Here is a 26,168-nt window from a genome sequence, read left to right on the forward strand (position 1 = left end):
CTACATAAGTTAGTGCTATTTAGTGCACATTAAGATATTTTACGGCGGAAACTGGACCTCGCATTGAGGTGACTGTGTCTATCATGGAAAAATTCAAGATTGTGATTCATACGGCAATGGGCTAGGTCCTTCTTGCCATGCAAGACTCTATTGGTCACCGTTAGGGGATTGCTCGAAAGGAATTTTGTAACGGTATTGTCTGTCTCTAAGCACTGATAAGTAAATCTTATCTAGATACACAATTTTGTTTAGTTACGCTGATGGGGCGAAACAATGACAATGTTCATATAAGCCCTGTATGATATGTGTGCATCCAATGTATTGCCAACTGGTTGATGAGATGAAAGCGGCCTGTAGGTGATAGCAATACATTGGAAGGCAGAACTGTGGAGGGCCTATTGCAGAACAGATTATGTTTTATATTTTATTTTATATCTACAATAACGTGTGGATTTTTTAAAGTTATTGATACAATTCACGGCCTTCGGTGGTTTCCCTAGTTATGATCTGCTCCTAGCAGTTGTTCGGGTGTTTTCTTCTTCGCCACTGTCGCCTTCCGCATTTTAATATGTTGTTAGCCTCAAATGGTTGCTTTCACTCACCACATCGGCATGCTAGCAATACGGCGGATGTACGCACATCATACAGAATTTCAAGTTTCACTTATACTGTTTTTATACAGCTGATGTCTACCGAATCCTGTTATTTATCCAACCAAGTGTCATGCGGTAGGATATTTTTCGTATTTCTTCCATTCTTGACGTTTTGGTTCCACATCACAGTATTAATTTTTGGACGATATCTTCCGGTGTAGGCATAGCACTGGCTAATTTTTAAGCATTTGGTCACCGTGCACATTAGAATCCCATTCATTATTTGCTTTCTACCCGCTTTGTACAGTTCGACCAACGTCTTTTGGCAATGTATTAAGACAAACCATTAATGCGGTGTGATACTTCTCGAATGCTGGGACTCCAAATTATCCATCTGAATTATGAAAACATAACCATTATGGGTACTTGTCACTGCTTTTTGTCGAATGCCAACACTATCTATGGTTTTGTATTTCTACCATAACATTTGACGCAGTGCTTTGTATTCTTGGCAGATGAACCTATAACTGAGCACACACTGACGTGAAACCGGTAGTTGCGGATAAAGCACCTTCACACAACTGTGCTCCCTTTGGAAACATCTCATCGTTCTTGATTTTACTGTATTTATATTGAAGACTTTTAAATCGTTATTGAGTGTTAAGTGTGTTTTATTGTTATATGAAATATTTGTTCACACAGTAAGCATAGTTTTTGGTCGTAATTTAAATTATCAGGACCAACGGAAACGTCAAACCACGTCATCAGACAGGAACAACATAACAAACAGGCAATCAAACACAGAACTTCTATTGTGGTTCACGGATAAAACACGACTTTTTCTTAGAAAATAAATTACTAACGGCACTACATGATTTACTTGGAATTTCTGCTAGTTTTCATCGCAGAGTATAATTTGCTGTCTAATTCCTTCACCAACAGCCTAATCACTTCTGTGTTAGCAACAGATGTTCAGTGTGTGCAGCGGATGTAGGACTGTGTAATAGTGACACACTGTGCAACAACATCGAAACGCCGAGGAAGAGGAACTCGGGCTTAACGTCGAGGTATACTCGTCTTCAAGATACCGCCCGACCATGTCGAACCACCATAAGGGACGATCGCCGTATGGTGCACCAAGCACATCGTACACCCTTCACATCTTACACCTGCCCTTCGAGAACACATAATGGTCTCCCTGCAATATTCTGTCCCATACTCTACCATTGGTTGGAGATTAGCAGCAGACGTACTATTACCGTTCTATGCGTAGGCTGCTGTTAACACTGTAACACAAAAGGCTGCTTTTGTTGAGGTCCCGTGACTGAGGAGCATGGCCTGCTCGATGAATCTTGTCAGTTGGGTTCAACAGTGAATCACACTATCGCACTACAATGAAGCACCATCGTCGGCGAATATGCCGGCGACTTGGAGAAACATTCCATTTTTTCAATGTTGTGGAGAGACACAGTGGTGTTAAGCCGCCGGTGCACGAACCCTGCAATCGAAGGTTGAACGTCGAGCATGCCGGGTTTCTGACATCATAGAATGAAAATAGAAAATCGAGGAATCTTTCCGAACGTGCTCTCCAGATAAACTGATCAGCCTGAACATCATGACCACCGACCTACTATCGATTGAAATCCGACCAGGTGACAGCAACATCACCTGACTGCTAGTCAGCCACACGCACAGAGCATATAGCATCAGTGAGCGTGCTGTCCGTATGTATAATGGGGAAGACGCACGATCTATTTTTCAACCGAGGGCATATTTTTATCGACTGGAGGTTCGACAGGAGCATATCAGAAACTGCACGACTTGTCGGGTGTACGAGTAGTGATGTGGTGAGTGTCTTAAACACATGGCGAAACGAAGGTGAAACGACGTCCAGGCGTCCAGGCGTCATGGGGTTAGGCAGCCACCTCTCGTTATACAATCCTGGAAATGGAAAAAAGAACACATTGACACCGGTGTGTCAGACCCACCATACTTGCTCCGGACACTGCGAGAGGGCTGCACAAGCAATGATCACACGCACGGCACAGCGGACACACCAGGAACCGCGGTGTTGGCCGTCGAATGGCGCTAGCTGCGCAGCATTTGTGCACCGCCGCCGTCAGTGTCAGCCAGTTTGCCGTGGCATACGGAGCTCCATCGCAGTCTTTAACACTGGTAGCATGACGCGACAGCGTGGACGTGAACCGTATGTGCAGTTGACGGCCTTTGAAAGAGGGTGTATAGTGGGCATGCGGGAGGCCGGGTGGACGTACCGCCGAACTGCTCAACACGTGGGGCATGAGGTCTCCACAGTACATCGATGTTGTCGCCAGTGGTCGGCGGAAGGTGCACGTGCCCGTCGACCTGGGACCGGACCGCAGTGACGCACGGATGCACGCCAAGACCGTAGGATCCTACGCAGTGCCGTAGGGGACCACACCGCCACTTCCCAGCAAATTAGGGACACTGTTGCTCCTGGGGTATCGGCGAGGACCATTCGCAACCGTCTCCATGAAGCTGGGCTACGGTCCCGCACACCGTTAGGCCGTCTTCCGCTCACGCCCCAACATCGTGCAGCCCGCCTCCAGTGGTGTCGCGACAGGCGTGAATGGAGGGACGAATGGAGACATGTCGTCTTCAGCGATGAGAGTCGCTTCTGCCTTGGTGCCAATGACGGTCGTATGCGTGTTTGGCGCTGTGCAGGTGAGCGCCACAATCAGGACTGCATACGACCGAGGCACACAGGGCCAACACCCGGCATCATGGTGTGTGGAGCAATCTCCTACACTGGCCGTACACCTCTGGTGATCGTCGAGGGCACACTGAATAGTGCACGGTACATCCAAACCGTCTTCGAACCCATCGTTCTACCATTCCTAGACCGGCAAGGGAACTTGCTGTTCCAACAGGACAATGCACGTCCGCATGTATCCCGTGCCACCCAACGTGCTCTAGAAGGTGTAAGTCAACTACCCTGGCCAGCAAGATCTCCGGATCTGTCCCCCATTGAGCATGTTTGGGACTGGATGAAGCGTCGTCTCACGCGGTCTGCACGTCCAGCACGAACGCTGGTCCAACTGAGGCGCCAGGTGGAAATGGCATGGCAAGCCGGTCCACAGGACTACATCCAGCATCTCTACGATCGTCTTCATGGGAGAATAGCAGCCTGCATTGCTGCGAAAGGTGGATATACACTGTACTAGTGCCGGCATTGTGCATGCTCTGTTGCCTGTGTCTATGTGCCTGTGGTTCTGTCAGTGTGATCATGTGATGTATATGACCCCAGGAATGTGTCAATAAAGTTTCCCCTTCCTGGGACAATGAATTCACGGTGTTCTTATTTCAATTTCCAGGAGTGTAGCTGTCGGACGTCGTAGGCTAAAACAGGACAGGCGGCGAAATGTGTCAGAACTAATAGCAGACTTTAATGTTGGGCATAGTACAAGTGTTTCTGAACACGCAATGCACCGAACACTCCTAAAGATGGGCGTCAGCAGCCGACGATACATGAACCTGCCGGTGTTAACACCACGACATCGGCAACTGCAACTGAAATGATCACGTGACAATAGGCAATAGACGTTGGCGCAGTGTCAGAGCGTTGCATGGTATGATGAATCTCCATACCTTCTTCATCATGCTCGTAAAAGGGCTCGAGTCCGTCGTCATCCAGCGGAACAGCTACTTGACACCTGTACGGTGGGTCGGAAACGAGCTGGCGGCGGTTCCATTACGCTCTGGGCAACATTCACGTGGGCCTACAAGGAGTCAAGTGGAGCTCGTGCAAGGTACCATAACGGCCAAATAGTATCATAGACTTGTTGCAGACAACGTACACTCCTTCGCCATGATCATATTTCCGGCGGCAGTGCCATTCTTCATCAACATAATGCGCCATGTCAGAAGGCCAGGAGAGCAATGGACTGGTTCGAGGAGGACAGTGGCGAGTTCCAGTTGATTTGCTGGCTCCTCAACTCGCCAGGTCTGAGCCCGATCGGAGACATCTAGGATGCGATTGAACGTGGCGTCAGAGTTCACCACCACGCTGCCCGGAATTAGGTGACCTGCGTGTGAAGATGTGGTTCCAACTGCCTCCAGTGACCTACCAAGGCCTGATTGCTTCCGTGCCACGACGCCTCCGGATTTTACTGTTGGCACTACACATGCTGGCAGACGTCGTTCACTGGGCATTCGCCATACTCACACACAGCCATCGGATCGCCACATAGTGTAACGTGATTCGTCACTCCACACAACGTTTTTCCACTGTTCAATCGTCCAGTGTTTACGCTTCTTACACCAAGCGAGGAGTCGTTTGGCATTTACCGGCGAGATGTGTGAGTTATGAGCAACCACTCGATCATGAAATCCAAATTTTCTCACTTCTCGCCTAACTGTCTTAGTACTTGCAGTGGATCCTGATGGAGTTTGGAATACCTGTGTGATGATCTGGACAGATGCTGCCTATTACACATTACGACCCTCCTGAACTATCGGTGGTCTCTGTCAGTCAACAGACGAGCTCGGCCTGTACGCTTTTCTGCTGTACGTGTCCCTTCACGTTTTCACTTCACTACCACATCGGAAACAGTGGACCTATCGATGTTTAGAAGTGTGGAAATCTCGCGTACAGACGTATGACACAAGTGACACCCAATCACCTGACCACACTCGAAGTCCGTGAGTTCCGCGGAACGCTCTATTTTGCTCTTTCACGATGTCTACTGACTACTGAGGTCACTGATATGCAGTTCTGGCAGTAAGTGGCAGCACAATGCACCTAATATGGAAAACGTATGTTTTGGGGTGTACCCGGATACTTTGGATCACATAGTATATGAAAAACCATCACGTAAGAATATCCTTGAAGTGAGAATTATGAAATCGTTTTTATGTGGAGAATTATTGTAAATTTTTATCGCACTATTTGTAATGGAAGTTTTATAAGCCTATTTCCTTATCGACTGTACATGGTACTTTCCTTTCTGCCTGTTAACATATTGATGGATATTGAAGTTTCTATTTATGTATACTAGAGACAGAACATCATTACTAGAATATGGGGAAGTGAGGAAAAATGCGTTTTAATAGGTACTAACGTAGGAATTTTACGCACGGCCATATCGTTAACAGTGTGATTTGCGACCCGGACACAGCCGGCAAACTGGGCTGGAGCGCGCTGCGATCGCGTATACGATATTACGGTACATGTAGCGTATGCTTAAGTCGCATCGTTGCTGAGCGTTCAGCTGCGCGCTGAACTCGGCACGCTCAACGTTGACGTTCGATGGCACGGTCCGTGTGCCGACGGCCTTATTGGCTGTGTTATCGTCCGGGGAGCCATCGGGAATGACTTCCAGATGACGCCTGGTGTTGAGTGGGGGGTCTCTCACAGCACAACGTTACGTTACAGACATCCTGCGTCATCACCAGTACCGTGACGCCATTTTTCCAACAGGACAATGTTCATGCGCACATGTCAGATACCTCTGTGATGTTGAGGTACTTCTGTATCCAGCAGGATCCCAAGATCTGTCTCTCGATACAAGTTGGGTGTGACCAGCTCGAATGTCAACTACTTCCCAGTGCCAGTATCGTGGATATCAAAGACCAACTACAACAGCTGGACTCAGGAGAGGATACAATAGCTTCCAAACATCCTTGCCAACGGAATCAGTACATCCACCCAGAAAAGAGGCTATGCTACCTCATAATGATAAATGAGCTCATACTTCCAGGTTCTTTGTAAGTTTGATTCAATTTTGCAGTGACTGAAATGAGACATTCTCTCAACCCGTGAAGTTTCATTTCGTATTCTCCTCACCTTCCTTTTGGTTTTTCGTCAAACTGTTTTACTGTTTGCGAAACGAAAGACCAGGATTATGTCACAGTCATGTAGTATTACAAACTTGGTTGATATTATTATTGTCATAAAAGTATTATATTTACAGCTACAGGATCCTTGGGAAAATATTGTCAGTTACAGACTGCAAATTAGCTTGCTACATTTACCGTTAACAAGCAGGTAGACACTGTTGTGAAGAAGTACGTAGCCCTTGACTACTGAAGTAGCACCGCGTTCAAACAGTTATCTTAGAAACAAATTTACCACGAGTTTTCACTTGCTACCAACGTTACCTCCGTCCACAACATCCGCATATCTACAGGATTATTTTTAAACATCCCAGGAGTTTCAGAAGACGACTGAGTGCAAAACACTGAAGCGTTCTGAAAAGCAGTAGTGTCTACGAATTTTTATAAGAAAACTTTTAAAACATTTTAAAAGACACAAACGTAATTAACGATGTATATCTTTGTTTATGATCTTTACATATTTATTTTTCAACATAGTCACTCTTGCGGCGAACCCATTTCTCCGAATGAGAGAACACTTCGTTGATACCGTCACTGTAGAATGTTTGACTTTGCCGACTGAGCCACAATCTCACTTCTGCTTGTACTGCTTCATCAATATCAAAGTGAAGTTCTTGAAGGTATTATTACGAATCAAATACACTCCTGGAAATGGAAAAAAGAACACATTGACACCGGTGTGTCAGACCCACCATACTTGCTCTGGAAACTGCGATAAGGCTGTACAAGCAATGATCACACGCACGGCACAGAGGACACACCAGGAACCGCGGTGTTGGGCGTCGAATGGCGCTAGCTGCGCAGCACTTGTGCACCGCCGCCGTCAGTGTCAGCCAGTTTGCCGTGGCATACGGAGCTCCATCGCAGTCTTTAACACTGGTAGCATGCCGCGACAGCGTGCACGTGAACGTATTTGCAGTTGACGGACTTTGAGCGAGGGCGTATAGTGGGCATGCGGGAGGCCGGGTGGACGTACCGCCGAATTGCTCAACACGTGGGGCGTGAGGTCTCCACAGCACATCGATGTTGTCGCCAGTGGTCGGCAGAAGGTGCACGTACCCGTCGACCTGGGACCGGACCGCAGCGACGCACGGATGCACGCCAAGACCGTAGGATCCTACGCAGTGCCGTAGGGGACCGCACCGCCACTTCCCAGCAAATTAGGGACACTGTTGCTCCTGGGGTATCGGCGAGGACCATTCGCAACCGTCTCCATGAAGCTGGGCTACGGTCCCGCACACCGTTAGGCCGTCTTCCGCTCACGCCCCAACATCGTGCAGCCCGCCTCCAGTGGTGTCGCGACAGGCGTGAATGGAGGGACGAATAGAGACGTGTCGTCTTCAGCGATGAAAGTCGCTTCTCCCTTGGTGCCAATGATGGTCGTATACGTGTTTGGCGCCGTGCAGGTGAGCGCCACAATCAGGACTGCATACGACCGAGGCACACAGGGCCAACACCCGGCATCATGGTGTGGGGAGCAATCTCCTACACTGGCCGTACACCTCTGGTGATCGTCGAGGGGACACTGAATAGTGCACGGTACATCCAAACCGTCATCGAACCCATCGTTCTACCATTCCTAGACCGGCAAGGGAACTTGCTGTTCCAACAGGACAATGCACGTCCGCATGTATCCCGTGCCACCCAACGTGCTCTAGAAGGTATAAGTCTACTACCCTGGCCAGAAAGATCTCCGGATCTGTCCCCCATTGAGCATGTTTGGGACTGGATGAAGCGTCGTCTCACGCGGTCTGCACGTTCAGCACGAACGCTGTTCCAACTGAGGCGCCAGGTGGAAATGGCATGGCAAACCGTTCCACAGGACTATATCCAGCATCTCTACGATCGTCTCCATGGGAGAATGGCAGCCTGCATTGCTGCGAAAGGTGGATATACACTGTACTAGTGCCGACATTGTGCATGCTCTGTTTCCTGTGTCTATGTGCCTGTGGTTCTGTCAGTGTGATCATGTGATGTATCCGACCCCAGGAATGTGTCAATAAAGTTTCCCCTTCCTGGGACAATGAATTCACGGTGTTCTTATTTCAAGTTCCAGGAGTGTATAATGATGCCGTGTGCGTGTATAAATTTGTAATAAGTTAAAATATACTGACGTGAACCTGTATTACTATAGGTCGCACACCTGAGAGACAATTTATTTAAATATGATAATTACGGCATCTTTCGTACAACAACCGTAAATGAACATTTTGTACCAAATAGAAGTCAGTCACAAGCAACAATAACAATAGAAAAACTCTTAAGAGTGCTGCATTACTCAGGAATGCTAAGTTGTCTCTGATGCATTATACATAACGAGAAGAATTATCTATGATTTTACTTTTGTTCTGGATTGAGCTCTTCCGTTCTGTATGTGTGAAAGCGTCCAATTAGCTATCAAACAGTTTTCTGTAACAAATCAAGGTATTTAAAAAGGTATAATACTTTTCTTCCACAAAACCTATTGTAATAATTAGTGCTATGGATAGACGGCATTTAGAAAGTTGGGATTCGTATGGAGTTACTTTGGATTCGAATCTGCTTGCGGTCCGGCTTTGTACATGGAAGAATTTTATCCGTTAAATTCGTTGCATTAGATATAAATTTCCTGGTTATGCAGGCCAGTGATAGAGAGTGATAGAGAGCTCTACATTGCATGATAGTTTCTAATCTGTCTAAAGTGCTGCCCTGAATACTTCTCAAGTTACAGCACCACAAGAAACAGTACATGTAGCGGAGTGTAATTTATAGAATTCTACGGCGACCGTCTTGCTACGATTTCCAGCCCCAAGAGATACTGAACAGCGTGTCCAACAAACACAGACTGGTATTAAAGAAGATCTACTTCTTGAATTCCGTTTTTTTAACTCACTAAAGGAACTTGAACAAAACTATACACCAGATTTTAATGAACTGCAGTTTATACTCTCTCAGAATTAAATGAACTACAGTGAAATAAATGTCTAGTCATCTGGGGACAATTGGGGGCTCTTGAAAGACGATCGATGGTTGTCAACCTAAGGAGGGGGATTTCTGGAGCCCTTGGATGTCCTCTGGCATGGTCATGTTGAAGGAGAAAGTGCTCCATGTGTGGTCGAACTCTTCGAAATCGGAACTCGACTACACAACGCTCTTTCTCACGCATCGACGTACACATAGCTGGCAAATGTCATGGGGTACCTCCTCATATCATGTAGGACCTCCTTTTTCCTGGCGTAGTGCCGTAACTCAATGTCGTTGGAAGTCCTTTGTAGAAATATTGAGCCACCTGCCCCTAAAGCCGTCCATAATTGCGTAAGTTTTGGCGCTGCAGGATTTTGTGCACGAACTCACTCCTCGATTATGTCCCATAAATATTCGAATTGATTCATGTCGCGCGATATGGGCAGCCAAATCATTCGCACGAATTATCCAGAATGTTCTTCAAACTAATTGCGGATAGCTGTCTCTCGATGACATGGCTCATTGTCATCCATAAAAACTCCATCGTTTCATGGGAATGGCTGCAAACGGTCTCCACGTACCCGAACATAACCATTTCCAGGAAGTGATCGGTTTAGTTGGAACAGAAAACTCAGTAAGTTCATTGCTAAAACAGCCGACACCTTTATGGAACCACCACCAGCTTGCACAGAGCCTTTTCTACAATATGTGGCTCCATGGATGCGTAGGGTCTGCGCGATACTCCAACCCTACCATCAGCTTTTATGAACTGAAATCGGGATTCGTCTGACCATTTCCAGTCCTCTGCGGTCCAACCAAGCCACAAAAGACATTTGCAGGCGACGTCGTGCTGTTAGCACAGGCAGTCGCGTAGCTCGCCTGCTGCCATAGCCCATTAACGCCACATTTTGCTGTACTGTTCTGACTGATACGTTCGTCGTACGTCCCACAATGATTTCTGCTGTTATTTCACGCAGTATTGCTCGACTGTTAGCACTGACATTTCTACGCAAAACGCCGCTGCTCTCGGTCGTTAAGGGAAGTCCTTCGGCCACTGCATTGCTCGTGGTGAGAAATATTGCCTGAAATTTGGTGTTCTCGGCACTCTCTTGATACTGTGGTTCTCGGAATACTGAATTCCTCAACGATTTCCAGAATGGAATTTCCCATACGTCTAGCTCCTACTACCAATCCGTGTTCAAAGTATGGTAGTTTCCGCCGTGTGGCAACAACCACATCCGAAAGCTTTTCGTATGATTCACTTTAGTACAACTGACAGCTCTGTTAATGCACTGCACGCTTATACCTTGTGTACGCAATACTACCGCTATCTGGATATGTACGTATCGCTGTCCCATGACTTTTGTAATCTCAACGTGTTGACATTAAACAAAGCCATGCTACACCCTACATTTCAGGGCCTTAGAGTGACTAAGGGAAGCAAATAAGTAGACATGAAGAGTACTGGTGTAGAATCTTAATTACATTTGTTTCATTTTAAAAACCTTAAGAGTTTTTACATCAATAAGTCGGAGGCATTACTTTTCAGCACGCACTCATAGAAGAGGCACAGAAAGACTACTAAATCAGTGGATAGAGCAAGTTTCGATTCGAAAAGCCGCCATGGAATAGTTCGCATGTGCACAACTAGAGGGCAGGCGTGGTATAACATGTTGACAAACATCCGCCCACAATATCGCATCTCGCTACTTCGCGCCTGTAGGTGGGCAACCCTATGAAGAAATTCGGAAAACGAAATCCTCATGTTGTACACGTATTAAAATTTGCCGTTCAGCAAACGGTGTCATCAATGAGCATCTGTAACGTGAGGTATAAGCTTCGAGATACGTTCTACTCGCTGATGTGCGTCTATTTTTGCATCTTCTTGGAACTCTGAGGCATTTATGATTAACTCTACGCTATACTACGATAACCATTTTTAAAAATTCTATTAAAAATGGAACTCCTCCAGCTGTACTTAAGCATTTATATTTATCTTAAGTACAGCTGGAGGAGCTTCATTTTTAATAAAAATTATACCAGCTGATGTCCCACCATCATCCAAATTCAATAGGCGTGCACGAAGATTTTTGAAATTGTCCTCTCATATATGAGTCAGGTATTTGCAGATTTTCTGAGGAATATTTCTTCTGAATTTAAATAATGGTCTGGGAGATACATTGCTGCGCTGTCTGTCCATCTGTCTGTCGAATTCACTATCGCATGTTACGTTGCCTTTTCTATTCTCCACAGACGTTTTCCTTCTATATGATCACATAGACAATTTGAAGGCATCGACATATGTCAATAATTGCTGTCTGACAAGGTATAACGGTCATTTGAGGGGTATTGACAGTTTGCGTTGATTTCTAGTACAAAATGGTCCATACCTCGGCAGAGCAAATTATATCCCCCTGGCGTCTTTATTGCTATCTGAGAAAAATGTAACATTAATGGATGATTAGCCTCATGCGCTAACTAGAGCATTCTAGATGTTTTAATGACAGGCTTCATTAAAAGGCAGTGTTGTGGGTAGTGACTTCACTCAAAGTAACACTCACATAGGGTGACTTTCTTCATAGGACAACAGCATCTTTGCTCGTTTCCGATTGGTTTTTTGAAGTCACAGCCACAGAAGGTTAGCATCCTGTTATATTGGAGAGTGGCTTTTCCCTGCTTACAATTGCCTGACTAAGAAAGAACGTAGGAAACCGTTAAGTTACAGAAGCACAAAGCACACATCACAAGTTTGTGAAACATAGGAGGCAGACGTAAGTCACCTGTGAAAACTATTGACAATGTCCGTAATATCACTGTATAATTATCTATGAATCTGTCAGCTGCTCTTGTGAAATGCCATCAAGATCGTTGTGGATGATTTTGTTCATTTTGTCATAAGTACAGACAATTGTATCACTCACTGAAAATGTTCTGGCTTTCTAAATCGTTCTCTAAAAAATTATCACTAGCTACGATCTAGCCTATTACTTCGAAGAAATCAACATAATAGTGAGTGATCAACGGACCCGTGACCACACGTTGGTCCATCTTTAATGACCTCAGTGTCGACAGAGCTTTAAACACAATCTCATTTCCTTACCACCCTTTGGCTATGTCACAAGTGCCCTCATACGAAAATCAGAGGTGAGTGCACATAAGAATTTTTCGAAATGTACGTGAAACACACATATCCGCCTGCCACACCCCACGGCTACGGTAGATCTGTTACAATCAGCGGTACTCTCACGCCCTCGACAGTAAAGTCATAGGGCGTCACTCGCGAGAAAGAGTCGCGGAACCTTAAAATATTTCATCACCGAGGCCAATGTTTGGTACGGCTTTACTTAACTGTGGCAGCTGAAATTTCTGGATTTCTCCAGAGCAAAAGTGGCCGACATTCGTAGACGAACATTTGTTTGTGGCTCGTCAGCGGCTTGTGTCGTATTTCCGCGTCGCCTGGGTCTGTGAAGCGAACGTGATATTACCCCACCGCTAGGAGCTTAGAACAGCGCAAGGGATTTGAGATGTAGTGCCCACCGTGAGGCGGATAATCCGGCTTAAGCAGTGAGAGGTCGCCAGCGACCAGGCAGTCGGAATAAACGCGCCTGTCTTCTCTCGCTCGTCACTCATGTCGGCTGCTTTCAAGGGCCTAAACTCCTTGTCATCTTACTCTTTGCCTTATCCTTCATACTCATGTGCATAAAGCCCATGTAAATCTAAGAACTATTCATAGCGTAAATTTTATTCTATCATAAAGACGTACCCAGGTACCTGAGGTTTTGTAAACGGATCTAAATAAGCAGCCTGTACTACAGTTCCGCTTTCATAAGAGTATGAACACAGCGTAACGTTGTTGTGGACATGGGAATGTCAGGAATTCTTAGACACGGAAAAGAATCTTCCTCGCTCTCATGATCAAAGGGATTAGCATTAGGCTATCGTTGAGGAACATTTTTTTTAAGAACTTCAAATTATATCTCCTCCAGGTTTATATACATATTACATGTGTGTATTATCTGAAATCACACCGACGATTTTCAGCGTTAAGCAACCAAATTCACATTTAAGAAACTAGAAGAATGTGTTGTATACCGAAAATAATCTCGAATGTATTGTCTTCAGCAAAGCATTGTGTTTATTTAAGAAAGGGTTGAGAATTGTGCTAATTTCTAGTAATTTTTACACCAACACTGTATTATTATTGCTATTATCAGCATATTTCCACTTGCATCGTTCAGAGTCTCAGCCCAGTACACAGTTTTAAAAAATCATCGGAACGTGTATTCCGTAGACTTTAATGAAGAATTCATTGAGAATAAATTACTTATGTGTATGCATTTGTAGTTTTGGGCTGTTCAGTATTGAGATAATTATCGGCAACATACTTACTGGCGAACTGAAACATTTTTTTGATATAAGTTTGCAGCATATGCAAAATACACAGACTTCCAGCGATGACGTAGAAAAGTAAATATTCCAGTTAGGAAAAGGCGACGTTGTTGCAAAAATGACTAAGTCAAAAATTATAAGAGCAAACTAAAAAGTTTCAAATTTTCCTTTGGTCCACTGACAGAGATAAAAATCACAAATATACGCATTTTAATAGCTTCATCTACCTACGCAGTTTGCACAGGATGCTATATTTACGACAGTTGTTCAAAGTGGCTTTTCTCACATTTGTATAAGTATGACATCGTCGCACGCTTCAGATCCTTTAAATCAGTATATTAAAGAAACCATTTTATTCCACAAGACACTGTCTTCTACAATAATGATGAAAAGAAGATAGAGTAAATTTCAGCTTAAGCACCGAAAATAAAAGTTTTGGTTGAGTCCGGTTGCGATTTGGGGGTTCATACAGTTGCTTGTGCGTGACATCCTGGTGCAGCCTGTTCGCTCATTCATTACTCAATGAGGGCCGAATCGTCATGGCTATTACACACGTACAAAACAAGCCGAAAATCTCACTTTCCAATGTGACAGTGCGCCTCCACACTGCTACTCGGATGTAAAACTGTTTCATAATAATGAGCTGCATCAACGGTGATCCGTCCTAATTGCCCTGCAGACCTCGCATAGTACATTTCCCTCCAAGGTCGCCTGATCACACTGTGTGTGGACCTTGCGTTGTGGGAGTTTGCGGAATACTCTATGTGCCTCCCTTTCCAACAACTTAGGGTGTACTGCGACGCCTCATAGCAACATCAATGAGTTCAGTAACTCCAGGTAAACTAGTGAAAGTGACGGAGAAGTGCCTGCATGTTTCTTGTACGTCTAGCCAAGCTCACATTGAATATTTGTGAAAGGTAAATGAAACTCTGGTCCTGCACGTAGCTATAAACGTACTCAGATGTTGTGTTTCTTGGACTATGAAAAATAAAACATTTTAAAAGGGAATGGTTGTTTCGAAAATAAAAGAATGTTTGTAGAATTATGAGTAAGTTAAGACTGAAGGGGTCAAGGAAAGAGAGTGTTAATGCCCAAGCACGATTTTTAAGGAGTCGCGAATTACAACTTTAATTAAATTCAAAGCAAACAACATAAATACGATACCGCAAAATAATATACACTCCTGGAAATGGAAAAAAGAACACATTGACACTGGTGTGTCAGACCCACCATACCTGCTCTGGAAACTGCGATAAGGCTGTACAAGCAATGATCACACGCACGGCACAGAGGACACACCAGGAACCGCGGTGTTGGGCGTCGAATGGCGCTAGCTGCGCAGCACTTGTGCACCGCCGCCGTCAGTGTCAGCCAGTTTGCCGTGGCATACGGAGCTCCATCGCAGTCTTTAACACTGGTAGCATGCCGCGACAGCGTGCACGTGAACGTATTTGCAGTTGACGGACTTTGAGCGAGGGCGTATAGTGGGCATGCGGGAGGTCGGGTGGACGTACCGCCGAATTGCTCAACACGTGGGGCGTGAGGTCTCCACAGTACATCGATGTTGTCGCCAGTGGTCGGCGGAAGGTGCACGTGCCCGTCGACCTGGGACCGGACCGCAGCGACGCACGGATGCACGCCAAGACCGTAGGATCCTACGCAGTGCCGTAGGGGACCGCACCGCCACTTCCCAGCAAATTAGGGACACTGTTGCTCCTGGGGTATCGGCGAGGACCATTCGCAACCGTCTCCATGAAGCTGGGCTACGGTCCCGCACACCGTTAGGCCGTCTTCCGCTCACGCCCCAACATCGTGCAGCCCGCCTCCAGTGGTGTCGCGACAGGCGTGAATGGAGGGACGAATGGAGACGTGTCGTCTTCAGCGATGAGAGTCGCTTCTGCCTTGGTGCCAATGATAGTCGTATGCGTGTTTGGCGCCGTGCAGGTGAGCGCCACAATCAGGACTGCATACGACCAAGGCACACAGGGCCAACACCAGGCATCATGGTGTGGGGAGCGATCTCCTACACTGGCCGTACACCTCTGGTGATCGTCGAGGGGACACTGAATAGTGCACGGTACATCCAAACCGTCATCGAACCCATCGTTCTACCATTCCTAGACCGGCAAGGGAACTTGTTGTTCCAACAGGACAATGCACGTCCGCATGTATCCCGTGCCACCGAACGTGCTCTAGAAGGTGTAAGTGAACTACCCTGGCCAGGGAATTTGCTGTTCCAACAGGACAGTGCACGTCCGCATGTATCCCGTGCCACCCAACGTGCTATAGAAGGTGTAAGTCAACTACCCAGGCCAGCAACATCTCCGGATCTGTCCCCCATTGAGCATGTTTGGGACTGGATGAAGCGTCGTCTCACGCGGTCTGCACGTCCAGCACGAACGCTGGTCCAACTGAGGCGCCAGGTGGAAATGACATGGCAAGCCGTTCCAAAGGACTATATCCAGTATCTCTACGATCGTCTCCATGGGAGAACAGCAGCCTGCATTGCTGCGAAAGGTGGATTTACACTGTACTAGTGCCGACATTGTGCATGCTCTGTTGCCTGTGTCTATGTGCCTGTGGTTCTGTCAGTGTGATCATGTGATGTATCTGACCCCAGGAATGAGTCAATAAAGTTTCCCCTTCCTGGGACAATGAATTCACGGTGTTCTTATTTCAATTTCCAGGAGTGTATATACAGGATGATTCAGGTATGTCACAAGTTGCAGTGATGTAGACTTACGCATAGTCTGCCTGCAACCCACATTAAGTCTGTGTGCAGCAGGCTTTCCTACACACGAACAACGAGGGCTGCCTCGCCACATCTAGGCACCAGACGGCGACAGAGGTGCCAGCAGAGGTCCCTGGCCATACGGACCTCATTCTTACGCCAGACACGTGACAAGAAGACAGGAAGACCGTTTGCATCCCGGAGCCTACTCTGCATTGCGATTAATCTTCCTCGACCAAACACTGTTCATGCATGTCTTTAATCTCTGAATTGCGATGTAATTGGCTAACCACAAAGATTTTATTTCTGTCCTCTGAATTTGCATTCCTGCACCATTTTTTTCTCTTGTTTCCTCTACTGCTTGCTCAGTGGACAGACTGAATAACATTGGCGACAGGCGATAACCCTTCCTCACTCTCTTCGCAATCACTGCTTCACTGTCATGCCCCTTAACTCTTACAGCTGCCGTCTGCTTACTATACAAGTTGTAAATAGCCTTTCGCTCCCTGTATTTTATTCCCGTTACCTTTAAAATTTCAAAGAAAGTATTCTTGTCAGCATTGTTAAGAGCGTTCTCTAAGACCGCAAATGCTGTAAACGTTGGTTTGCCTATCCTTAACGTATCTTGTAAGATACGTCGTAAGATCAGTATTGCCTACATTTCCTCAGAATTCAAATTTATCTTCCACACAGTTGCTTCTACCAGCTTTTCCATTCTTCTACAAACAGTTAGTGTTAGTATTTTGCAAACATGACATTAAACTGATATTTAGGTAATAAACACACCTGTCAAAACTTTCTTTCTTTCAAACTGGAATTATTATATTCTTATAGAAGTCTGGGGTTATTTTGCCGGTCTCACAAACCTCGTACACCAGGTAGAATGTTTCTGTCATCAGTAGTTCTGACGGAAAGCCGTGTACCCCCAGAGCCTTGTTTCTCCTCTCATCTTTATCTATATTCTCCTCCATTTCTCCAATATTGCTTTCAAGTTCATCCCCCTTCTATAGACTCTCTATGTACTCCTCCTTTTCATCTTCCTTTCTTTGCTTAGGACTGGTTTTCTATATCAGCTCTTGATACTCACACATATCTTTTCTCCAAAGGTTTCTTCAGTTTTCCTGTAGGCTGTATCTATCTTCTCCATTATGAAATAAGCTTCTAAATCATTACATTTCTCCTCTAGCCATTCCTGCTTAGCCATTTTGCACTTTTTGTCACTCTTAGTTTACAGATGTTTGTAATCCCTTTAACCTGCTTCATTTGCTGCATTTTATACTTTTTGTTTTCATCAGCTGAATTCAATATCTACTATGTTACCCAAGGATTTCTGTTAGGCCTTGTCTTTCTACCTATTTGACACACTGCTGCCCTCACTATTTCATCTCTCAACAGTACACATTAGTCTTCTACTGCATTCATTTCTTCTGTTCTAGGCAATCGTTTTCCAACGTTCCCAGCTCCTCAACCTTCCACCTTCTTTTAGTTTTTATCGACAGTTAATAATTAATAAATTGTGGTCAGAGTCCACATTTGACCTGGAAATGATTTAGAGTTTTAAATCGGGTTCATAAATCTCCGTTTTACCATTACGTAATTGATCTGAAACCTTATGGAATCTCCAGGTCTCTTCTACAAATACAACCTTATTTCATGATTTTTAAAGCAAGCGTTAGTGATGATTAAACTATTCTTTGTGTAAAATTCTACCATGCCACTTCTTATTTCATTCTTCCCCCCCCCCCCTCCCCCGCCACTCCCCCGTCTATACTCACCTAATATTTTGCCTTCTCCTCCCTTTCCTACTATAGAATTTCATCTCTCTTACCTATCTGAATAATTTCTTTTATCTCATCATACGTTTCTTTAAATTCTTCATCATCTGCGGACCTAGTTGGTATGTAAATTTGTACTAGTGTGGTAGGTGTTTGCTTTGTGTCTATCTTGGCTACAATAAAGCCTTCACTATGCTGTTCATAGTAGCTTACATGCATTGTTTTTTTTCTTATTCCTTATTAAACCTATTACTGCGTTACCCCTATATGATTTTGTACTTATAGCCCTAAATACGCCTGACCAGATGTCATGTTCCCACTAAATCTAACTTCAAACCATCCATTTCCGTTTTTAAATTGTCTAGTCTACCTGCGCGACTAAGGGAGCTAACATTCCACGTTCCAATCCATAGAACCCAAGTCCTGTTTCTCGTGATGAGGGTATCCTCCGGAGATCCGAATGGCGGTTATTTCACCACCGGAATATTTTACCCGAGAGGATGCCATCCTAATTTAACCGTAGAGAAGAGCTGCACTTTCTCGGAATAAATTGCTGCCAAGGTTCCCCTTTGCTTTCAGCCTTTCACAGTACCAGCACAGTATGACCGTTTTGGTTGATGTTACAACGCCAGATCAGTAACCATCCAGACTGTTGCCCCTGCAACTACTGAAAAGGCTGCTGCCCCTCTTCAAGAACCAAACGTTTGTCTGGCCACTCAAGAGATACTCTCCGTGAGGCTATCTGTGCCGCTGAGACTCGCCCCACCAACGGCAAGGTCCATGATTCGTGGAGGATGGTGGTCAAAATTACTCATCTCTAATTGGTAATTTTGCCTTTCTCCAAAATCGGCAGAAGCTTTTGTCATGGTATTGGAAAACTTCCAGAGGAAGTAAGCACCAAAAATTTAATTTGCTATACGCGAAATGCTATCATTTTACTCTGGATTATGTTACACATAAGTTGAGGAACACGTATGTGAGTAATTAACTAGCCGTTTACCTGATAGTCAGACAAAATTTCACTTCCGTTATTCCCAACCTTGTGCAGAATTTGGTTTGATGTTGTCCAGTTATTCCATGTCATCAAAGCTAGGTACATACCTAGTGCAAAGTGATATTTTAAATTTTTCTGCTCGTTTGAACGCACGTCAGTCATGTAACGTCGTCTGTAGGTGTACGTTTGCATATGAAATATTGCTAAACTAAAGTGTATTATTCTTTTCAGTTCTAGAACGTGATCGGGTTGCAGTCAGCCTACTGACATTGCGAACAAAGGCCATCAATTGCTTCCACACGTCAAAACATTAATCTGACCACTCCACATTGTTTGTAAATAGTTGATAGAGGTATGTTTTATCGCTGAATATATTACATTGCACAGATTGTGTCACCAAATACATTCTCATTCTGGTCCGGTCACTTTTATTGTCCGCACAGTCTCACTTTCTCTGGTCATAGGTTAGCATAGGGCTATACGTGTATAATAATATCAGCAAATACGAAGTTTCTGATATTAATAACTTAGAAAATAAGGAAACTCACGACGGAGTCGAAATGAATAACAGGAAGTTTACCAGACAGGATATATAAGTGGGATTGCAAATGTATCAACCAGCAAGATATTTAAATAGCAATAGCTGTGGTTGCGCATCTAATAATAATAAAAAAGGAAATAAAAACATTCGTTTGGCTGTTGGTATTGTGAATAAATTATGTGTTCTGTCAGAAGTAATCAGGCAACTGATATAATTTAACTGCTAATGAGTTCCTGGATGTCATTTGTATCACAGAATGAATTTCCCAGCCGCTAATACTCACGATATATATAAATGAATAAAAGCACTTCATCAACTCATTCTGAATATTCTGCAATCAAAAAATATTATTCGTACTTTCATTAATAATTCAGAGTAAAACGTTTCACTGCCGAGACACAATGAATAATGGTGCGTAGGGTATCAAAATCGTACAGACTATCTGTGAAAATTGTCAAAAAAGATCTCTGTAATAGTTGTAATTCATCTACTAAACAAATTTCGGCCTCACTATGGGAATTACTAGAATCTGGAAGAAGCTTTCTTGCTTACAGAGAAGAGCGGGGTAATACTTTTGAATATTATTTTCTGTATGCTCCTTCCAGAGTCCAGCAATATTTTGGAAATGGCAACATTTTCCGACTGCTCTTAAATTTATTTATTCTCCACGATCGCGATTTAGGGGTACAACATTTTCTGCCTGCTCTTAAAATTATTTATTTATTCTCGATGGGGATTTCAGCATGCCAGGTGGTAAACTCTGTCTTTTCTAAAATGTTCTTTTATTTCTTTTTTTATAGTTTCGAAGATACAATATCTGCTGACTACGACGCAGCATTCGACCTAGAAAGTGTCTCTGAAGCCATATCATATTTTTTTAATCCTCTCCACGTGTTTTTTCCACAGATAACGAAGGGAACTATAAAATAAACAGGGGAGACTGTTGCTCATTTAAGTGGGTTTCTTCCGGTACTTTGTAAATTTTTTTATTAGATTTAATGTATTTAAAACTGTTTAGTCTGATAACATGGTTATTAAAGCATAGGTTGAAATATGTGCATTTAACTTAACATTGCATTTACGACTCTAAAATAATTTTTATAGTCTGAAATATTGTACATAAAGGTGCCCCGTCACCATATCTCACTTAGTTTCGAAGTGCAGTAGTAAATTTCTGGCTTTAAAATTATACAAATGTGCCTGGAAAAGTATGAATGTCACCTGCAAACGCAGATTTTTTAATCTATTATCAGTTCTAAAAGGTAGACTCCCTAGCAGCTTCGATATTGAGTAACAAAATTTACTCGCGTTGCACAAAAATACGAAAATATTCTTTGCGCTAAAACATTCACGCAGCTGTTGCCGTGAAGTTTGTAAGAGTCGTCAGAAGATGGCAGTACTAATCTTCCATTGTCGGCAACGCTCTACCCCGTTCCCGAGAAATGTGTTCTACCTAAACGTGCCGCGGTCTTCACTACAGGGTGGTTCACTAGTATTGACCAATCTAATTAACGTCTTGTTCAGCACCAAAACGAAAAAAACTGCCAACAGTAGTATGTCCTTTTAATTAATAATCAAAATTTTTCATTCGGTAATCCAGTTCTTCCCATGAAGACGTGTTCAAAACCGTTTCACACTGAACCATTCAAGTAATCATCACATTACTGAAAATGTAGCACCAACTCGTCTTCCACTCTTCTGTGCTAGCATATATCTCAGGTCCTCAGGTTAATGTAACATGCCCACTTGCTGCAATTGACAGTGGACAAATCGACGTGCAAGGAAAATGGACACCGGTCATTCAGCCACCTGTGTTCAGTTGAAGTTTTGTGTGAGTACAACGAACATCAGTGTTGTGGAGCTTCTTCCCACTGCACTCGCGAATGGAGCGCTGGAAGAGTGACTGCTAAAATGCCGCTGTGCTTGCTGTAACTTGTCTAATTTAATCTCCACAGTCCCTCCGGGAGCAATATATGTGTCGTCACAGTGTATCCTTCTTCATGCACAGGGTAGTCTTCAAGCCTGTCTGCTCAAGACTTTCACGTTGTACGCGACACTTTCCAATGAATCAAACACACCTGTGACCATACTTGCTGCCCTTCTTTGTGTGCTTTCAATATCCATTGTTAGTCCTATATGGTACGAGTGCCACACACGTCAACAATTTTCTACGACTTATTTTGAAAAACCTGTCTCCTTTGTAGGTTCGTTGCATTTGTCCAATGCTTGGTAGAGCACTTGCCCGCGACAGGCAAAGGTCCCGAGTTCGAGTCTCGGTCCGGCACACAGTTTTAATCTGCCAGGAAGTTTCATATCAGCGCACACTCCACTGCAGAGTGAAAATCCCATTCTGGAAACATCCCCCAGGCTGTGGCAAAGCCATGTGTCCGCAATATCCTTTCTTTCAGGAGTGCTAGTTCTGCAGGGTTCGTAGGGGAGCTTCTGTAAAGTTTGGAAGGTAGGAGACGAGATACTGGCAGAAGTACAGCTGTGAGGACGGGGCGTGAGTCGTGCTTGGGTAGCTCTGTTGGTAGTTGGGAACTGACCCTCTGTGGGGTCAGGAGGGCTGTGTGGGACAGGTTGTGAAATAAATAACAATAATCATTTGTTTAGTTTTTGAGAGTTCTTAATTCAGGCGAGAATATTCGAAAAATTGTTTTGGTTACGTGCACAGTGCTAAAAACGCAGCAGCAATGGAGACAGCGCAATCGAAAGTAAGTTGTGCAACATCCCCGTGGGGCAAGTTGAGTCAACCAGCTGAAACGGTTTCTTTTGCGGATATTATGTCTGAACAATTAGCGAGGGATTTACAACTGAAAGAAGAGGAAACCATCTATAACGATACATCATCACAACCTACATCTGCAACGCCAGAACTGATCGCAAATTCTCCTGATTGTGATAGTGATCGCGTGATTGCGCAAATGTTACAAGTACAGTTCCATGAAGAATATGACAAAATGTTAAGAAGAACGGAAAATAAGTTCAATGGTACGTCAAAAGTGTCAGTGTCCTTTTCAAATTATAGAATAATACCAGATAATCTTGCCCAAGATAGTGACTCGGATGATTATGACATCGATGATAAACACAGGGTATGGGACAGTTTTGTGAAATCAGACAAAGCCTTTAAAGAAATGCCTAAGTGCGGCTATAAGAAACAAGGCACGGAAATGGTTACAAAGCACGACATAGAAATGTCAAGTCGCAGAAATGCGTCCCGAGTAAAGGACTTCCCACCAGAATTTCACACTGGTGACGGCGGAGGGTTTGATATGCAACTTTCAAACAAGGTATTTAACAGTTTAAAAGTCTACTCACGTAATGAACAGGCAAGAAGGAATAGACTCACCGATAAGTGTGACCAGGCAACGGCAGAGTTGGGTGTGGACCCGAAAACACGTTTACTTTTGTACAAGTTAGTGAATCAGGAAATTTTGGAGAGAGTGAATGGGACTTTGAGCACGGGGAAGGAAGCTGTGGTTTTGCATGCCGATGGAGGATCAAACACTGAGTGTGTGGCTCCGAAGGAGTGTGCCGTTAAAGTATTTAAAACCACTTTGAGTGAGTTCAAAACTCGTGACAAGTACATACAGGATGACTTCCGTTTCAAAGATCGCTTTTCAAAACAGAATCCCCGGAAAATTATCCACTTGTGGGCAGAGAAAGAAATGCACAACTTAATTCGCATGCAGAAGGCAGGTATTTTGTGTCCAGAAGTTGTAATTTTCAAGAAGCACATTTTAGTGATGTCGTTCATCGGAGAAAATCATATGCCAGCACTGAAATTGAAAGAAGCAAATTTAAAGTGTGCCGAGTTGAGTCTTGCATACGAGGATTGTATATCGACTATGAAAAAGTTGTATAATGATGCTCATCTTGTACATGCTGATCTTTCAGAGTACAATATCCTGTGGCGTCAAGGGAAGTGTTGGTTTATTGACGTCAGCCAGGCCGTGGAAAGAAATCATCCTCGGGCATTAGAATTTCTCTTCAGGGACTGTACCAATATATCAATTTTTTTTACTAAGAAGGGACTGTCTGATGTCGCTTCCCCGGAAGAAATATTCAAGGAAGTTGTGGAACAGCTGTCTCAGAAGATGGACCAATGTCAATGGATAAAGCCCAAGATTTTGAGAGAAATGAGGAGTTATTAACTTTTGATCAGGCGGAGAAAGTGTATTCATTTGATTATTGTTGGGAAAAATCAAAGCCATAGGAAATGTGAGGTAACTGGGCAGAAGTGCAATATTTATGGAGCTGTTTTTTAAGATGTCTGTGGGAATATATGCCATTGGTCAAAACGGTATCTAAAAAGCAGAATTCCACATTATGCATTTTGTAACTTATCAGTTTTTGGAAAGACTCATGGAAGAACATGCACTAATTATGACCATTTCTATTTTTTCCTACATTTATATTTCTGTTAAGAATATCAGGGAACTTTTAATTTTTCTGTTAGTTACATCCTACTCAATTCTTTATGCGAAACGCATTTGCTTGATCATTTAAAGTTCCTTAAATGTTCTATCTCACAAAAGACTTGGAAATGGATGTTGTGTGTACAAATGTGTAAGAACTTGTAAAATAAATAAAAAGTATTATTTCTTTTTTGTCTGGTCTTCTGTTTCTAACTTTTGTCCTGCTACGAGTGTCATAGCAACAAAAATTGAAACTGATATTCTAGCTGACCTTCACTTGAACAAACATTTTGACATTATGTACTAATATAACATTTAAGAGATTTTTTTTAAATAAAAAAGCTATGGAAGTTGCATGGTTATATGCAAACATATTTCTTGATTGGCGTTAGATGTTGCTTGAATTTAATGCTAACGCGCTTGCTACAGGTTCTGCAGCAATTTGTTCTTAGCTCTTCTCCCTTTGTATTTGTACTTTTCTTCGAACGACGTGCTATACATCCCTATTCCTGGAAAAGCTGCTGGGACTGGATGTTAGGAATTCTGCATGTGTTCACAAATGGTTTAAAATATTTTATATTGGTTGTGTTAAGCCTTCTGAAATGTTGTGTAACACTGTAACCCATAGTCAAAATTATTCCGTGTAACTCATAACGTTAACCCAAGCTCTGCTGGAAAGTGTTATTTGTTGAATACTGTTCATTTAACAACAGCTTAAGGTGTTACACGATACATTTAAAAAAAGAGTTGGTAGATCACTTGCCCGCGAATGGCAAAGGTCCCGAGTTCGAGTCTCGGTCCGGCACACAGTTTTAATCTGCCAGGAAGTTTCATATCAGCGCACACTCCGCTGCAGAGTGAAAATCTCATTCTCGATATTACTTTTCTCGTTGTCTGAAGTGCACAGTACTTTACACATCATTTCGATAAAATAATCGTTCAAATGATCTATGGAACATATAATTAACTAACTAACTAACTCTAATGGCGCCTGCCAAGTGCGAAAACATCACAAAGTTGAGGTAACAACTATGAGCGCAAATATTTTTATTGGTGAGAGAGGACAGTGTATGAAAAACATTACAACAGTATTTCCTTAATTTGCAGACTATAATTATAGCTATTGCGAGTAGTATGCCTTTAGTTTGGTTAGTACCTCCAGCTATGCGTGGGACAAGCAGGGCCTTAATGTTTATTTTTCCCTATGCAGCAGGTCAGGGATTTTTGTGTGGAGACATGTACGCGAGACAGACACTCTTTAACGACTCGCGTGGCACAGTTATGAGTGTGCAGGAAACATCAGTTAGTAAATTATGTGATATGTTTACAGGAAAAATTAAATATGCAGATAAAAAACAACTAACACACAGAATTGCATACATACCAAGTTACCAACTACCACAATATCCGTACTTACACCTGATATACAGGGTGATTATAATTAAAATTAAAGTTTCAAAATGATGTAGAAATAACACCACTGGGCAGAATGACGTCAAATTGCAACGGAATATTATCGGGGAAGGTGGAAAACCTATGATAGAAGAAAAAAATGGTGTGAAAAGTGATCAGTAGACGGCGCTCTGTTTGTCAGACCAAGTAAATGAAAACACCTGTCATGCGCACAACCCAGTGAAGTTGTTATAAACTCGCCCGGTACACGTTTTTTCCTCCTTTCGCGTCTGCGACGTCCACCATGACTGTCTCAATGCAGGGTCGCGCTCTGCTTGTAAAGCTGTATACAAGCATGATGACAGTGCACACGTCGCTCTGCAGAGCCCGCATCTCGTGATCGTGCGGTAGCGTTCTAGCTTCCCACTCCCGGGTTCCCGGGTTCGAGCCATTTGAACCATTTTTTTTCTCGCTCTGCAGATGTTCCGGACGCTGAAAGGTTTGAAAAATGGCGT

At 43.8% G+C, this 26,168-nt stretch overlaps 2 protein-coding genes across 2 annotated transcripts in view; one reads left to right on the forward strand and one right to left on the reverse strand.

Moving 5' to 3' along the window:
* Window positions 1–26,168, reverse strand: part of LOC126353999 (slit homolog 2 protein) — a 1,283,043-nt gene that overhangs the window by 1,217,039 nt on the left and 39,836 nt on the right. The window lies entirely within an intron of this gene.
* On the forward strand, window positions 22,380–24,453 carry LOC126353998 (serine/threonine-protein kinase RIO3-like). The gene is given in 2 exon segments (XM_050003303.1): window positions 22,380–23,917; window positions 23,920–24,453. Coding segments are annotated over 2 exon segments (1,524 nt in total). The 5' UTR covers window positions 22,380–22,533; the 3' UTR covers window positions 24,060–24,453.

Source organism: Schistocerca gregaria, chromosome 3, assembly GCF_023897955.1.
Source record: "Schistocerca gregaria isolate iqSchGreg1 chromosome 3, iqSchGreg1.2, whole genome shotgun sequence".
In the NCBI taxonomy this organism is placed as follows: domain Eukaryota; kingdom Metazoa; phylum Arthropoda; class Insecta; order Orthoptera; family Acrididae; genus Schistocerca; species Schistocerca gregaria.